This window comes from Lucilia cuprina, chromosome 4, assembly GCF_022045245.1.
Source record: "Lucilia cuprina isolate Lc7/37 chromosome 4, ASM2204524v1, whole genome shotgun sequence".
NCBI lineage: Eukaryota > Metazoa > Arthropoda > Insecta > Diptera > Calliphoridae > Lucilia > Lucilia cuprina.
In genome coordinates this window covers 79,350,363-79,369,879 of record NC_060952.1, presented here as the reverse complement: position 1 = coordinate 79,369,879, position 19,517 = coordinate 79,350,363, and the positions used below count along the sequence as shown (strand labels likewise).

General features: G+C 26.7%; 1 protein-coding gene across 2 annotated transcripts in view; it reads right to left on the bottom strand.

Moving 5' to 3' along the window:
* The window catches only part of LOC111681974 (chitinase-like protein PB1E7.04c), a 35,037-nt gene that overhangs the window by 8,282 nt on the left and 7,238 nt on the right, over positions 1-19,517 (bottom strand). For both annotated transcript variants that reach the window (XM_046949798.1, XM_046949799.1), the window contains exon 2: positions 5,417-6,660. In XM_046949798.1, the coding sequence (XP_046805754.1) occupies positions 5,417-6,335 (919 nt within the window). In that variant the 5' untranslated portion in view covers positions 6,336-6,660. The remainder of the gene's footprint in view (positions 1-5,416; positions 6,661-19,517) is intronic.

The following is a 19,517-nucleotide window of genomic DNA, read 5'->3' as shown; positions in this document are numbered from 1 at the left end:
TCCACTCAAGCTTAAATAAGTTCCGCTAAAGTGGATTGTCTTATTTTTCTTTCACAAGAGGATATATGCATTTGACGAAAGGCAAATTAAAGCTAACCTATTGGTAAGACATTGTAATTCTCGGACACAACATGCATTCAATTTTCTCTATATAATCATAAATAACATATATTAATATTATAGTAGTGTAAAACATACACAATATCTTTTAAACAAATAAAAATTTTTTAAATAAAAAATGTTTTTATATTTATTATATGAAAAATAATTTTTCATACCAAATATTTGTATTTATGTATGTACAAACATGGGGGTGATATATGTATGTACTTATATTTATAATATGTAGATATATTTTTACAATAAAATATTTTTTATGTGATATTTCTTTACACATTTCCATAACTAAATATTATGAAATTGTTTAGAGAAACATTTTATATCTGACCATATTTTATATAAATAAACCTAGAAAAATTTACCAGTAAATGGAAAAAAAAATTTGTCCAACTACAAAATGGATAAAATAAAAACTTTTTAAATTAAAAGTTGTTATCAACAACATTTTTCAACTCAATGTAAAAACAATCATACATTTAGATATTTTAAGTTCGAAAAGTTTTTACAACTAAATGCTTAAGGACTTATATTACATAAATATGGGTATAAATAAAATTTGGATTATACTAAATGTAACACTTCTAAATATATGTATCTCAATTGTGATACGAAACATTTGTAATTAACAAATAAATTCAATAGAGGATGTTCTACATTTTTTTCTAAGCTCCATCTTTTGAAGAGGCGGAGAAACGGACAAGCAGGGAGACAAAAACAAATTTTGTTAGCTTAACGACAAATATTTCAATATTTATTAATGAAATGGCCAAAGCTCTATCGTTTATACTATCATAGTTTTGGTATTATGAACATATACATATATGTAAAGCTTCACTGTTTGGTGAAAAAAGTGTACACTTATAATATAATTATTGCTTTCATTTCTTGTTATTTTTTCTTTTCCTATATATTCTTTCTTTTTATGTCTTACCTATATATTAAACAAATTTAATTTACCTCAGTCCTATTGTTACTAAAATTACATTCCAAGTTCTATTATATTTACTCTTTAATGTTTTCTCATATAATACATAAAAATACAAATTTATGTTATTTTCACATTCTGACAGTCAAGGACATATAATCTTATACATATGTATGTAGGTGTATTTGATAATTCTAGTTTCATTAAGGAATAAGAAAATATAATCATAGAACTATTACTTACATAAATGAATTTACATTTTTATTTATTTAACATGTTACTAAAGAAATACAATATTAATTAAACTTTAATAAGTACATACATATGTATGTATGTAGAAGATATCGAAGTGCTTCACGTGAACACCTTATTCCACAGTTATTTTTTCACATAGCTCTATCATTGTTCCATGTACAAGCACTCTAAACTAACATCTGACCTTATCTCACGAGATACAAAAACATAACTTCGGTTTATAACCACGCAAATGAGTTGACTTCTGTTGAGTCGTTAATAGCTCCTAGAAACATATAAGCTAAGAACTTTGTTCTTACTCACTAAGAACACACTGTGGAAAATCTAGTTTGAACAGAGATTTCCCTGAACATTCCTGCACAAGGAAGTCTAATTCAATGGTATCACTTGTATAAATACCTTTCATCCATCATCATTCAACCCAGCACTTATTTTTCACACCCATAGAAAACAACATCCGACAAACTCACTCTAGCTGTACGGGCGGGTAAGATTCGTATATCCCCAAATTCATCCTGTATCATATTTGCTTAAGACCAACTCATTTCCGACGCTTAGTCTCACACTTATCCCCACATTCACTTCCCGTGAATATGGGTTAAAACAACAGACAAAATCCAAAACTCTGGCCTATGGACTTCCGGTTCATATGAAGCCAGATTGTGTGGTAATCTAATTTGACCCCATATCAAATCATTCAAGGGTAAGACCGAGGATACATTTGATCTTCAACAGTTTATAGTCACACCAGACGTACTGGTAGTACCTCTAATCTGCTGGGAATTCAATACACCAATATGACATCTTTTATCAAGTAAATTTGCCTGGGGGATACATATGTGTAAAGGAAGAAATATTTTTGTTTGTAAGCGTATTATATTTCTGAGTATAAATGTGGCACCAATGTCTTTGAAACATTTTCTATATATTTTTATATCACAAAAATTAATACATACACCATTATAGTAGGGAGTCTATTGTGTGTTTGTGCTGATGTTTGTAACACCAAGGACGAACGCTATGAAATCGGTCCACTACTTCGTCTAGCCTTATAAAACCGGAACAACTCCACCCTCTCCCTCTAAAGGGATTATTATGTCAAATACTTTAGTACGTCAACAAACATTAAAGTCTTAATGACATTGCCGACTTTTGTAATAATCGGGTCATATTTCACCCTAGCTCCCCTTTAAAAAATTACTTGAAAATTAAATTAAATTCTACATAAATAATTTTGATGTAGACCTCCTCTATCTAAATTTTTAAAGATAGTCCTTACCCCATATGAGCCTTCTTATAAAAAAATTATATTCTTTGTCAAGAATGATTAAACACATTCAAGAATTAAAGTTAAAAACATACTATCACCTTAAAATCGCTAAGGGTTAACTCAATACTTTTGTAATAAGTTACATTAAAATATTTTCTAGTGAAATTGATATTTTTAAAGGAACTATTAACAATAAACTGAATATTGAATATTTATTTATTATTTATCAATATATATATATATTGAATTATTATTTTAAATAGAATTCATCTCGACAGAGATAAATATGCAAGCAAATTCATCGAATTATCGTTAGTATTTTCTGAAAAAAACTGCTCAACAATTCGAAAAAAACATTTGTTATTAAAAATAAATATATTAAGTTATAATCATTGAATGGTATAAATGCAACCTACTTCAGTTATATTGGAAATTCCAAAAAAAAATGTTATTATTTAAACCTTGAATAAATATTTTCATTTATAACTTATTTAAACACAAAAAATAAAGAGGAAATGAATCGGATATAATTAAATAAAACAAATAAATATAAACAATATTATTCCACATAGTTCATAATGACTCTTTAAAAGTCATTATTCAATGTTTTCTTGTAAAACTACTGGGTAACATGCAACATGTATAAAATTATCTGTTAAATAGATTATTTTTTCTCATATTTATTTTATCTTTAAATTAAATGCAATTTTCTCCAGAGCGTAATGTTACAGTCGAAAAAGTAATATAACTATCATATACATTTAATTACCATACAACATGGAATACACATTGAAATTATACTTGTGGAAAGTACTTTATCATATATAACTACATACATACATATTTGCAAATGTACACACAAATATATTATAAAGTACAGAAATAGACTTCAGTTGAGAAATAAGTTCATTGAGTGTCTATGTTTATATTACTGGTATTTGTATATGTATATCTGTATGTACACACAATTATGAATGCACAAAGTTAGCAGTGGAAACTGTGATGTTGTAAATGTGTTTAAAGCTTTATTTTTCAATTGTGGCTTTTGAGGTTTTAATACTTCGGAGTATCCATTATTACATTAAGGGAATCATTATAAGGACAACAGTTGTTAATACCAAAAAAAAAAGATATGACAATTGTCTTCTTAAAATATCCCAGATGTATTTGTTCTGTCTGACTTTTGGCCTTGTGCAGACATAATGGAAAATTTGAAAGCCCAACGTGGTAACCAAAAAAAAAAAATATATTTTATTTTACGAAAAGTCATCATTGTATATGTTTCTATATAGATGTGGTGCTATTTAATGTATATATGAGAAATATGAGCAAAAAGACCATATTGCTGAACAAAGTTCTGTTTCCATGTATGTATAAATATTTTTTTATATCTGTACCTTTAAAAGGTTATTGTCATTAGCGTGTTTTGTTAAGTTAAGAGTAGAGTGTAAACAATTAAGATGCATAAAAAAACAAAAATTATAATGGCTTGTATATTCACAAAAGCTTACTTGAATGACTATCACATACACTCTGCAATACTTGTAAGTACTTTATTAATAACTCAAATAGTAAAAGACAAATACTCAACACATTTGCTTACAATAGCTAGTTAGTTAGTAAGTTAGTTATTTTGTTAGTTAGTTAGTTAGTTAGTTAGTTAGTTAGTTAGGTAGTTAGTTAGTTAGTTAGTTAGTTAGTTAGTTAGTTAGTTAGTTAGTTAGTTAGTTAGTTAGTTAGTTAGTTAGTTAGTTAGTTAGTTAGTTAGTTAGTTAGTAGTTAGTTAGTTAGTTAGTTGGTTAGTTATTTAGTTACACTTCAAAGCCAAATATTAAGCTCTTCAATTCCTCCTCCCCAAGCGTTTAGAACTTTTATTGAAATTGCACTAGCTTTTAAAGTTACAGTTGTACTTTCCCCCACTCTTGTAATAAATGGCTAATGAAAATAATGTAAACCTTACTACGGGTGGTATGAGTAATATGTATTATTATTTGTATTAAATCACAAGTATACGCTTTACAGCTTATGAAACATAGTTACAAATATAATAAAAATGTTCTTAAATTTAGTATTCTACATGCTTAGTTTATTCGTAACACACTTTTTTTCTTTTTAAAAGTAGGGTACATAAAGGTACAAGATAATAAATAATTTGGCATTTCCTGCAACAAAATATTTATAAATATTTATACCATCATGTTCTCTGTCAAAATGGTACTAAATTACTCAAAAGAGAAAAACAAGAAAAAAGTTATAATATTTATGAGAAAGTATAATAAAGTATATAAACATATGGTAAAATCCTAAAAAAATTTAATGCCAACATAACTTAACCCACATTCTGATAAACTAGCACACTACTAACTAGCCTACTGTGGTCAACCCAGCAGGTAAGTATAGCTTAATAATAACAACTAAATTATCAGTGATAAGTCTTATTTACCTCATCGGATTTAAAATCTTAGTTTGGTTTATATCAAACCATACAATTGATAGATCAAAATCAGAATAATTTTTTAAACTTATATCATCAGATGACATCTATAGCTTTCATTTACTACTTATGAAACTTTTTTCGGTATTTCACGATATAAACACGCTAATATATGTATAAACACATCCCACACACTTGGATGATAGATTCGATCAATTGATAGATCAAAATCAGAATAATTTTTTAAACTTATATCATCACATGACATCTATAGCTCTCATTTCTCCATAACTGAACTTAGTAAAATATACCTACTTATGAAAATTTTTCGGTATTTCACGATATAAAATGCTAATATATGTATAAACACACACACTTAGAAGATACATTCAAATACAATAGTCGTACTTACCCATACTAAAAACAACAACTGCCATTATTGTTAGTATTAAATGTCTTAGGGGCATTTTAATACTTAAACATGGTTTTCTACAATTTTTTGAGGCTGTCGTAGTTGCTAGCATTGGCAAATACCCAGCTATAGGTGTTGCTATTGTTGTTGATGCTTCTGCTGGTAGTTTTGCTTTTGCCTTTCTTGTTAATAGTGGTTGTTGTAGTGGTGGTAATAGTGATGACGATGATGATAGTGGTTTGTCTGTTGTATATGTTGCTGCTGTTGCTACTTGTATATTTTCAACATCTTTGTCCATTATATAGTAGACCCGACTCGTTAGTATTTGTATTTGTTTTGATGACATTGATGTAAGTGGTGGTAACATCACCTCTGTAATTTCTGTCTTTGATGCCCTTGTTCTTGGAGCTTGATATTGTTCTTGTTGTTTTTCTTGTTCATGTGCTGATAGTCTTGATAACGTTGCTGATGTTGAAATTGCTGCTGTTGTTGCTGCTGCTTGTGTTTTTGTTCTAGTTGTTGATGTTTTCGTTGTTCTTGTTGACTCACATATCCCCATGGAGTAGTTAAGTTGAGTAATTTTCTTGTTATGCGGTGACGTAGGCATTGACGAGGAGTAGATTGTAAAAGATGCGCAGGAAGTAAAAGTAGACAAGATAAAATATTTCTTAATGCTGATGACGATGAGGATGATGTTGATGGTATTTTTGTTGTAGTTGCCAACTGATGCTGTTGAAACTTTTGCTGTAGCTGTTGTATTTGATAGTGTAGCTTTAACATTTGTGACTGTAGTGTTTTTCGTTACTGTTGCCAATGCTGAGAACGACGATAATGATAACGATGATGGGAATATTGTTGCTTTTGTCGTTGTTGCTGGCGTTATTTTCACTTTTCTTGTTAAGTTTCCATTGAAATTCATTTGTATGGCAAATACACTCACAACACTTATTATTGTTATTTTTTTTTGGTAAAATGTGCTTGTTAACTTTAAAAAAAGGAGTTAGGGAGTGTGTAGTTTTTAGTTTTTTTAAGACTATCGCACACACACTTTGCAATTGAAAACCATATTCTTATTTTATTTTCTATTTTCATCATCATCATTCCCCAAAGGTGCTGGAGACATAGTGTATGTACGTTCTTGCAAAAAAACTTTAAACATTCTGCTGATATTTTTTTGCTATTACAAGTTTTCTATTTTATTTGTTTTTAAGTTTGGTTCTGCGAAAGTAGTTTTTGTACTCTATCTGGAAAACAAAAAAAAAACAAATATGTAGATGTTATTTTTGCTTTTTATTCTTAGAGAATACTTTCTATTTTATTGTTTTACCCTACATTGTATAGTAGTACAATATGCAAATTAAAAGGATTACAAAATTAACTAAAATATACGTTATTGTTTAAAAATATCAAGGTCGAGGAATTAAGTACAATAAGCTATTGTTTATTTTAACTAAAGTGTCTAGTATAAAGCCTTGATATAAATATGATCCAACTTTTAGCAGTCATCTTAAAATACATTTTTGTATCAAAAAACCCAAAAAGTTATTTTAAAATCTATGTATTTTTTACAGGTATTCTTAACTTCATCTCCAATTATTTTCAAATTTTTCTTTAAAGCTCAAAACCAAGTCGACTTAATTTCAGTTAATACATACAATGATTTTTGTTTTCTAAAATTTGTTAGTAGGTTAAAAAGGTTTTTTCTTATGTACATTTAAATGTGTTAGGAAGAAAATAAAACAAAATTTAAATTTACATAAAACAACACAATCATTCTGATACTCTTCCACTTGTATTCTATAACATTCGAATACATTAAACGTTTTTAGGTTGAGCAGTAACAAAAAAAAAATAAATAAAATAAAAAATAAAAGAAAATTTGCATTTTTTTCTACAACCATTTTCGTAAAGTATTTCAGCATTTACATTTTCTGATTTGTAGTAATATGTTATCATGATTTGGGGTGTGGGAGCATTTCCTTTCAACTATAAAAACAACAATAACAAGGTAAAAACAAACAATCAAGCAAAAAAATCTGACAAAAAAAAAATGTTGCCAAAAAGCTATAAATAATACAAAGGAAGAAGAAATAAAAACGTAGAAACCTAAAAAGGAAAAACAACTTTTTGAGAAAAAGTTTTCATTATTTATATTAAAAGTTGAATTCTGTTGTTTTGTAGTGTTTTCTTCTTCGAAAAAATAATAATGAAAAAAAATTTAATTTAGTTAAAGTGATTTTCTTTTATCGTAACGTTATGTTTAGTTAAACTTTTTATGCTTAATTATGTCCATTTTACATTGTTTCAGTTGATGGTTTATTTAATAAAGGGTTAAGATTTGAAATCAAATTTGAATATTTTCAAATAAAGATGATTTTTGCAATTAACGTAGATTTTCTTAGAAAGGTATTGAGATACTTAACCTGATTGTTATTAAGACAAAGTAATTGTACAGGATTTAATCGAAATTTTCTATATTTCTGGTTTCGTGTGTGTTGTATGAATATAAAAGTGGGGACTGTGCTGTTATCAGATTTTAAAATTCAAGCTAAATTAATATACGATATAAGTAAGTTTTTTATACAAAAATCCTAAACTGTAAGTGGAAGCAAATCAACAGTAAAGTTTTCATAAGAAGTCTGTTTTATAATTCTAGTATTTGTTTTCTAGAACTTTATTAATTTATTTAATAAATGAAATTATTCCTCTTGAAGCATAGGCTGAAGTAAGACATGTATACCCTACAGCACTATAGTGGGGAGGGTATTATACGTTTGTGCTGATGTTTGTAACATACAAAAATATGGGTCGGTGCTCACCTTTAAGTATACCAGTCGATTCAGAATCATTTTTTGAGTCGATTAAGACATGCCCGTCCGTCTGTCCGACAGGCTAGCTGGTCCTGGTTTGACCTATTCTCCTATATAATGCGTCATTTAGAAAATTTTTTTTATCAATAAATTGCTTAAATACTTTGGAATTAAGGTAAAATTCAATATAAAAGTTTCTTTTTATTGTAGGATATTATATGGTCGGCCATGTCTACCTGTTTGTATGTATATATGGTGGAACGAGTAACAGCCTTTTTAAGAATCCATTCAATCGATTCATACTAATGTGCTCATCATACGCCAAAGGGGCACATCTGCCAAACCCGACTAACTCGAAAATCGAGGATCGATTTTACCACATTTTCAAGTTTTATTTTCGTTTATCGATTATCTATCATCCCTGAAAGTTTGTAAAATTAATTTAAAATAGGATGATAAACAGACGAGATTTACTATTTTGAAAGGGGCGTAAAAATATATCACTGTGTGAATTTTTTGTGATAACTTTTTTTTAAAATAATTCAATGAAATTTGGTACATGATCTTCTATTGTCCCAGGGATAAATCCTTTTGAAAATCAATTTTTTTCACCTAGCCCTTATACAACTAAAGCCCCGAATAGGATTAAAATGTAAATTTTAGGGCTATTGATTAAATGTGAAAGTCTTAATTCTAATGCACATATGTACCTGACACAGAGTTAGTTATTACCTTACACAAAATGTAGGCGGTAACATCAATTCAATGCTCACATTATTTGTTGGTCAATATTTTATTAAAATCAGCATTAAGCTTAACAAATATACATGAAATATTCGTATTGATCCAGTCCACTTTAAAAATTGTATCACTAAAGTTGTAAATATGTTTATCACTAAACAGTTTCACAAAATTATTAAGAAAATAGTAGAATGCAAAAATTATATCTGATTAAGATATAGATTTGAATACATTTAAAATTTTTGTGTTATAAAGAGTAGGTGTGTTCGATTTTAAAGTACGTCTACTATTTGGTCTATTTTAAAGTTATTGCTTTTTATTGTTGCCAATGTATGCAATAACATATGAAGTGGGATTGGTTGGGCTTTTTGGTGAAGTGTTCTAACTCAGTATTTAATATGAAGTCTGTATACGCAGAGAAAAAACATAGTTCGACATGATTACTATAACTAAACTATGTTCACTGTAATAATATATTTTAATTAAAAACATATAATAGCTATATTGATTATATTTAATCAATGTTGTTACTGTAAACATTGTCAATAACTAAATAATGTTAACAATGAAAACATATTACAATCATTCAAGCTTACAAATAACCATTATATGTTATGTTGTTCTATTTCTGTTGGAACAACAACAAAACAAATATAGCCACACACCTAACACATATTATTGCGTGTGTTGTTTTACGCTACAATAAATTCAGCTAAAAGAATCAGTATTTCACTTTGTGTAGAATAATGTAGTTAAAATTTTGTGAATCAAATGGAAATTTGTGCGTCATGTATGTAATGTAAGTTTTTGTTTTTTGATTTCCATACATTTCTCTTAACGAATTTTTTATCACATTGGATCATAATATAGTCATGTATAACAAACAATATTATAGTTAATAAAAAATATTATGATAAAATATTTCAATTGTATTTAATCATAATATGATATTTTAAATTTTTACAATAACAATAATATGTTTAGACAACAATCATAATATTAACCATAATATGTTACTCTTAGAACGTGATTATAACAACCATGTTTTTTCATGGTTGTAACAATACCAACATTGTTAATTATCATTTATTGTTGATAAATCACTTAGGTTTATGGCGACTAATGGCCCTTGAACTAATAGAAATTTGTTGATAACCATGAAAAAAACAACAGCTACAAAAACACAACATAAAATAGTTTTTGGCTTAAAAAGCTTTTATGAATTTCTTATACATTTCGTAAACAATACAAAAATTTTCATAAATTAATAATTTTTTTCTATTGTCCTGTATATTTGTTTCTAATTTTGTTTACATAAATTAAATTAATTTGCACTATTTAATATTCATAAAATAAACAAATAATAAACTAAAAATTAACTAAAATTTTATAATAATAATAAATGTAAAAAATTTGGAACTAATAATACCCAGCAAAAACATACATTGAAATGTAATGAGTTAAGATGTTAAAAAGCCTCCTTTTTACTACTAATTCATTAGTATTTTAACTCATTATTTTAACACAGAATTGACATTAGAATAAAGTACTTACTACGTTCGCTTATTTTCTTTATGTGTGTGTGTGTGTTAACTCGCAATTCAATATAATGTGCAAAGAGAACGGCAAAACTCAACATAAAATACTTTATTATTTCAGTATGTGTAAGTCATTATAAGAGTACTTAAAATTATTACCATCGGTAATTAGTTGTCATTGAAAGTAAATGCTTATAAAATAAAAAGCAATAACCGAGTTTTTGCTGGGCTCATATAAGTATAAAAATAAATCCCAATAAATTACAATTTAACTTTGTGTAAAGGCAATAATTTTAAATAATTAACTATTTATTTCTATAGTAACTTTTATGCAAATTAAAATAGAGTTCAATTTAAATTTGTTTTTCACCTTTAAAAAAATTTAAAAGCTTTTGTTGCATCGAAATAAAATTGCAAATTATTTAAAAACCATTCATTAAACTTGTAGACTTTTTGTATATAAAATTCTGCATACCATTTAAATTTTTTCCATATGAAAAAATTATTATTTTTTTTAAATTTTTTCTGGTCATTTGCCAACACTTTGAAATTTGGTGAAAAGTGTGACATTTTATAAATAAACGAAAAAGAGTTATAGGTGCATTAGGTGTATAACCAAATTTTTACATTAAAAATATTTTTATTGCTTCTTTGAATTGTAGTGAAAATCATATGTAAATTTTATATATTAATATTTTCGATTCTATTATAATGATTCTTAAATGAGAATTTTATTGCAAAAATATTAATAAAATTATTGCCCTAATGTACATATATACTATGTAGGTACATATGCATACAAAAAGTATATATGCATATTTGCACATATAAATGTACAATTTTAAGTAAATTTATTCATATTTTTTGCATGCAATTGTAAAAATTTGTAAAATCCAACTGAACCGAAATGTTGTTTCCTTTGTGGTTATGTTATTGCGGAAGTATGTATGTATATATGTGTTTTTTTCTTTCTTTAAATAAAATCAATTTGAATTTATTACTTACTATTTATTTAAAACATATGAAAATAATTATTTAAATAGAATTATTATTAAGCAATAAATTAAAGAATTATGCTTTGTGAAAATTTTTATGTAATTACGACATTCAATTTATTTAAAACGATTATTTGATTTTAAAATATCTTCATCTCATTCAAAAATGATTTCAATGGTCATTACCGACTTAAAAATATATATATTGTCCAAATTTGATGTCCTCTTCAGAAATTTAGTTTAATACTCATTACCGGCTAACAACGTGAGCAATTGAGTTATAATTTTTATAAAAATTATAACAGTTATAAAAATTGTTTAACGTTTCAATATCATACCACTTTTTCAGAGTGTAAAAAAGTTGCAAATGCTCTAATGTTTTCAATATTTACTCTAACGAAATTTAAAATATTTTAATACAACTTCAGAATTTTTTGGTATAAAGAAGTGTCACAAGTAAGAACGTGTAGTTGGGCCGGAACTACACCAGTGAATAGTATATAAGTAATAATGTGAATTATTTTTAATAATAAAACTGATTTTTTCCTTAATTTCGAAATATTTTAATAATTTGTTGACAAACAAGTAAGAGTACTGCATTCGGCTGTGCCGAATACTATATACCCTTTATTAATAAATTTATATTTTTTTATTCTTTCAAAAATGTCGCATTACATTCATAAATATTTTCCCATATCTGTAACAAAAAAATAAATTGATATTGATATTAATGTATATAAAAGTAACATTCGTGGCAAATTTTGTATAAATATTTCAATTAGGTGAAGATTTATGGGCGTTTAATTAATTTTAGGGAGGGGACCATGTATGGGAGCTATGACCAATTGTGAATCGATTGAAAAAATACAGTATTGGTTCTCTATACAAGGGTAATACTTTTTGTGAATTTTGTGTAATTATCTGAATTAGGTAATGAGTTATGGGGGTTTAAGTAATTTTTCGGGAGGTACATTGATTGTATGGAAGCTATGGCTAATTGTAGACTGATGAAAAAGTTTTTCCTTTGCATGAATCTATTGACATAGATCTTTAATTTGTAAAATTTTGTAAAGATATCGATATTCTAACGGAAGTTATTAAAAATAAACGCATTTTCCGGGAATACATACATTTGTATGGGAGGTATATAAAATCAATTTTTCCGATTTTTAGCAATGTTGTCTGTGGCGTTAAGAGTTGTATCTATGTCAAAATTCATCGATTTATCTGCAGTAGTTTTTGTAGAAAGTACAAATAAATATGTGAAAAATCGCCATTTTTTAGAGGTTGTCTTAAGTTTTCTCATATAACTCTGAAACCGTTTAACCGATTTAGCTGATTTTCAATACTAAATTGCTTAAGACATTAAGGAATATTTTGAGTGAATTTTATGGAGTTCCATTGCTTCATATTAACGTGAACGTGTTTTATACAGACAGACAGACTGACGGACATATATAGATCGAATTTCATAAGGATCAAGAATACATATAATTTGTTGGGTGTTAGATAAATATTTCTCAGTGTTTCAGAGTCTGATTATTACGAAAATTATCAGTAACATTCAGATTTGCAGAAAATTAAGATGTACCGAAAGCCCTATATGCGCGGTACGGTTCTATGGGGTCTAGGTGAAATAATGAAAATTTTCAACGTGAAAGGTTTTTGCACCAAAATGACCCAAGAAACCGGGTTTCTTTATTAGAACACTAGTGGCTAACACGTTATTATTATAATATTAATTATAACCCTAATGAACATACCGATGAAATTCAGTATTAATAAGTTATGTATAATACATTATGATTTATTTCGCTTTAACGCATATGAGATATTCGTAAAATACATATTCTTGTGACCTTTGACTGCCAGAAACACGATATTTATGGTGACTTTTAATACCTTCTTAACAATGGTATGGACAATCAAGGATTCCTCAGAAAAACTCATATTTTCCAGGAGTAGTATGTAATTAGTTTTAGCTCCATTGTCTTAACTTTAACAAAAACTTGATTTATCTCATTTTTAGAAAAAAAAAATATATCTTTACATCTAGTTGCTAATAAGAGGTTTACTCGGATTTTCTATGATTTCTTTGCTTTTAAAGGTAAATAAGAATATAAAAACCAAGTTAAAGCCTTTTTGTATTAAGAAAACTTTTTAAAAAACATTTTTTGTAATCTTTTAAGAACAAGTTAAACTATAGTGTGTAACAGTGAACCTTCACAAAAGAAGCTTATATATTTTTTCCGACAATGCCTCAAGAAAAATATAGTTGAGACTTTAAGTAAACTTTACTCTTTTTTGCTGTTTACATTATGCTTATTCAATTTTTTTTTTTTTTTTGACATGAAAACTCTTTGCTCTAGACAGAATTCTTGTAAAGAATAATATAAGTTTTATATATATAAATATATATATGGGTACATAAGTATGTCCTTGAAAAATATAAATTCTATATAATTGAATTCCATTTATTTATAAAGAATTTTAAACAAATACGCCTACTCCTTCCAAAAAATACAAGTTTAATTTGGGCGTGTTGATGTATACTAATAGTATACTTTTACTGCAGTTGAAAACACTTTGAATGAAATACATGATTGTTGTTTAAAAAACACTGTATTTATTTATCATGTTAAAGAAAATACATCAATAGAAATTGTTGCAAGATAAAACAAGTTTTGTGTATTAACAGCAAACGCCCTCAACATCCACCTCTATCGGAGCATCTTAACATAAAACTTCTATTTGATATGGTGTTTGATTTTGTTCTATAGCATTTTTTCTGAAAAAAAAAAATTTTGTTTAATTAAATAGGATTTTTTTTTTTTTGGTAACGAAATAAACCAAATTTTTTACATACATTTAAAACTTGTTATTTGTTTCTTATTTTCAAGAAACATCATGCATAACAAAAAATCAATTTTATTTACATTTAATTTAAAAACAAATGTATATGGTACATAAACGTACAAAAGAAAAAATTTTGCATATATTTGCACATTTTGTTTTATTCTTTATATACGTATATATATTTTTTATTTTTATAGAAAACGTTTACATATCTTTCAAAAAAAAGAAAACAAACACAAAGAAATTTATTTTATACTTGATTGTTGAATGAAACAAATGATTGTTGAATGGCATATAATTTGTATATTTTCAGGACACAATATATGTGCAAGGACGAAACGTATATAGTATAATTTGAAGAAGGCTGTAATGCAGTATACAGTGGAGCTGACCCAGAATTTTATTATTCTTTTTTTTTTCATTGTCCTTAGAAATCGTTCAAAATTACTTATTTCAATAATAATTATTTTAAATATTTCAAAAATTTTAATAACAAGATGGCAGTTTTTAATCCTAAACAGACGCATTATAAAGCATATTCAAACACAAATCAGAATAATCCTTTATTTTTATCAAACAAAATTTGAAATGGTAGATATATTTATGTTCCATTTTGCTCCACTATGCAATGAAATTAAAAATATTTATAATACTATGAAATGAAATTAAAAATATTTATAATACCCATATTTATTATTTTCTCTTGTTTAAATATTTACTTACTATGGCTGAATTTTTAACAATAAACCGTAAATGTATGTTTTGTAATAATTTCCTGTATGTATTTATTTAATTAGAATTGTAATATATGTATGTGTTAAATTCATATGTAAACATGTATTAGGGTGTCCCGAGTAACATTTTTTTTAGAAATACTTCTAAATCGATGTGTGTTAATGCAGATCAAAAGAAAACTAAAAAATATATATTTTTGAAAGAATTTTCAATTCCCTATCAGTGTTCTGATATTTGTCTTTCTCTAACACCCACTGTTTTCCAAAAAAGCATCGATATATTTGGTTTATATAATATGGGAATTTTAATACAAAATTATGTTATATTTTATTTTTTAGCTTAACGTTTAAACTATTATTTTTTTATTTCATTGTAAATTTATTATATATTTTTCCTAATATTCATTTTATTCGGTTCAAGAGAATTTTTATACCGTACACCACTTTAGTTGGAGAAGTATATTGGGTTCGTGCTGTTGTTTGAAACGGACAATAACATTGGTCCACCCACCTTAAAATATACCAATCGGATTAGAATCATGTCTGAGTCCGTCTGTCCGTCCATGTAAACTTTGTAATCAAACTACAGGTCCCAATTTTGGAGATAATTCAACAAAATATGGTATTCTATTGTCCCAGGGATGAAGCCTATTGAAAATAGTTAATATCGGTCAATTATTTCTCCTAGCCCCCATACAACTGAACCCGCTGAATAAGGCTTTTAAGTTCATAATTATATTTAATATAATCGCATCTCGACAAAGACCATAATGAACTCTATAGTTAAGTGTTTGAAAACTAAATCACATTTTATTTTTTTAACATGCATAAGGTATTATATGTTCGGCCTCACCCGAATATAATTTCTTACTTGTTTAATATAGCATAGCTTGAGTTTGACCTTACTAAAACTTCAGATTCATAATTCCTTTAACTTGAATTATATATAGGGTGACTTCCAAAATGTCAGTTGCACATGACAATTTTCTAAAAATTTTAAACAAAACTGCTAAGTGTTTGAAACTAGGTCCTATCGAATATCTATACGTCTGGATGCATTTAGGCCACTATTAGCAACTTCTGTAAAATTTAATGAGGTACTAATTTTATTTTATTTTTATATTCGGAATCAGTACACTAAATCTTATTGGGATTAGCGAAAACTATTTAAAACGTTTTTTTCATCGTTGGACAGTTCAATCAGACAATGACTCATCAACATTTCCTTCCCAAGTTACCTTTGTGAAATCTTCATTTTGATGTTATTGCAATATCCCAAGGAAAGGTGGTGCTACCAATATCTCCAGTATGCAGGTGACTGGTGATGACCAAATATATCATCGGCCTTATTCTTTTTGGTCAGATAATGGAACTGATGTAATTTGGTGAACGATCAGAAAAGTCTCATTTGCCCGACAGGATACTAGTATTGATTTAGTAGACATCTTACTTCAGTGAAGTTTTTTGGTGCTGTTGCCTTCTCAAAAGGATTCATATTCATATTATTTTATGTTACGAAACTTATGGTTGAGGCACCTACAACTTTTTGGGCAACTTTTACGTTTGAATTGACTTTGAAAATTCCTTCATTCTTTGGGATACTGAAATTCCTACATAAATAGGGATCCTGATTTGTTGGCTGGGTATTTCGGACTCCCAAATACGTCTGTTGCTGAAGCAACAGGGCCATCTCAGAAGCGTGGTTGCGAGGGCTTTAAGAGGTTAAGAAATGCACAAGTCAGGTAATGGGTTATTAGCAGATGAATATTGCATTTTTAATAATGCACAGGTAATAGTGCATTAGTTGATGGGGATTAAATTTTAAATAATATTGATTTCACCTGATGTTGGGGCCGACCTTGCTATTTCCATTAGACCAGTGATTACCCTTACCTTGTCACAATATGCATTGGGATTAATTGCATACTGCCTGTCATTACGCAACTGGGCTACTATGTCAAAATATAATATAGCTCAATTACATCAGCAAAGGCTTCTACATGAACCAGCGCAACCATGTACAAAGAATGTCACATGACCATAATGCTGTCAAGGTAGATGTTCTCAGACCATAAAGAACTTATTACTATCTGCAATTCTTAGAAGCACTCTAGTAATAACTTTATTTTATGTCGTCTTCCGAACCATAGTGCAGTGATTGAAAATCTTAATATCAGTACAATATGTAAATTAAAAATTTTGCAAAATTTTCGTCTCATTACACAAGTTTCGCTTTTTATCGTAATTTATACCCAAATTTTCGTAATTTTTTGATTTTTTTGATAAATTGTTTGTTTGACCTAAGGAAAAGTAACCTATTCGGAAAAGTGTTATTTAATATTTGTAGTAAAAAATTTATGTTGATATAAAAAATTAAAATGTTTTAGTAAATAATTTAAAAATAATATTATTTTTAAAATAATACTAATTTAAAAAATCATAACACATGTGATACAGAAGGCTGCAAAAGAGATTGATAGACATATTTTTATTATGTATCTTTAAATTTAAATAATTCGTTTTAAATACTTGTTTTTACACAGATATACTAGATTCCTCAAAGGCAAATACAGCAATTTGCAAAAAAAAAAAAAAAATCATTAAATTATTATCATAGAAATGTTTTTACAATACCTAAAACTATGCAATTTTTTTAAGGTTATGTTTTATTTTTGTAATAGAAAAAAGTTTATATTGTGTTGTATTTTCAATTAAAATTGTTGTTAACATTTACTTTCGGAATTAATAATAACAATTTACATTTATTAAAAAATAATATCTCTAGGGAAAAATTTCTATTGTGTGTATATTAAATTTTGAAATGTTTGTTATATACAAATTTAATAAAATTTACAATATAAACTTAATACTAAAATTTTGTGACAAAAAACGGAAACTTACGTGTGTAAAATGATGCAAAAATCAAATTGTTTTTTTACTTAATATAGTGAACTCTAAATAGCTATTTTTGAAGGGGACATTTTATATATCAAAGATTCAAATCTGGTCCGATTTCCAATACAAACTTTAGGGTATGATTTCTGATATATAATATTGTTCTTTACTTAATACATACATAATTTGTCGATACCAAATCCCATAAAAATTTATGGTTATTAGCAGATATCACAATTTATTTAAGCAGAGAACAAAATAAAAATTACTATAGAATTTAATATATAATATATAGAATTTTATTTGATCTTACCCTGTCAAAAAATTTGTTAATTAAATTTTTACATTACAAATACTAACACAAACTCATAATATTTTACTCACTTAAATAGTGTAGGTTGAAATATTTAATTTGAAATATTTACGAGTTCTTTGGTCATATTTTTTATGACTACAGAATTCCTCTTAAAACATTTGGATTGCAATTCATATGTAATATAATAAATTTTACAATGTATTCTGTCTAGACCACAAATGAGTATAATATTTTTCTATTAAAATATTTTTTGTCACTTTTTTTCACATAATTTATAGACGTGCTTCATAAAAACAAAAAAAAAATCATCGAATGACATCCATACAAAATTGAGGTTATTATATTTATTTGTACTTTTTCCACTTCATTGCAGGACAATTTTTCTTATTATTTACATAGATAGAGAATAAGATAGAAAACTGAATGAAACAAAAAAAAATTCCTAGAATGCTATTGCATATTTTGATGAATATTTGTTGAAGTACATAAACAATAAGAAGATTAAAATTGACAGAAAAAATATCAATCTATCTACAGAAATATAAAATGTCGTTTTTTTTGCAAACCTTGTTTGTTTTATTGAATAAACAAGGAAAAATTTTAATAATGTCAAAATTGATAAGAAGTCATTGTTATTGATCTGTGAAATTAAATAAAATTGCAAAATTGTCTATTTCTCAAAAACAGAAAACATTTGTATCAAATAATAAATTGACAGAAAGAATATAATGTGTGCATAGTAGAGGTGTCCAAAAATTTTGATTTTTTTCAGATGGATACTAGTTTTTTTATTAGAGTCTTAATGACCGGGATCCCGGGATTCTTAAAAAATATTATGTTTTACATTATTTTGTTTAATAATAAAATTTTATCTTCTAGACAAAACTATCTCTTCAATTTAGTTTAAATCTTTAAAATTGAAATTATGGGAAATTTTCTACCCTAAGTTTTAAAAATTTGTTTTTTTTTTGCATTTTTTTCTAATGATTTATGAACAAGTTATGTAAACAAAATATTCTACAGTAAAATGTGAATAAAATATCTGTAATTAGAATTTTTTATAAAATATATGATGAAAAATATATTACAACTTTGATAAACAAATAACAAAGTTGTACTGAGCACTGAGCTCTTTTGAAATAACAAAATATTTACTTTTTAAAACAAAACAGTATTTCATAAGTCATGTTTTTTTTTTTTTTTTTTGAGACAGTAC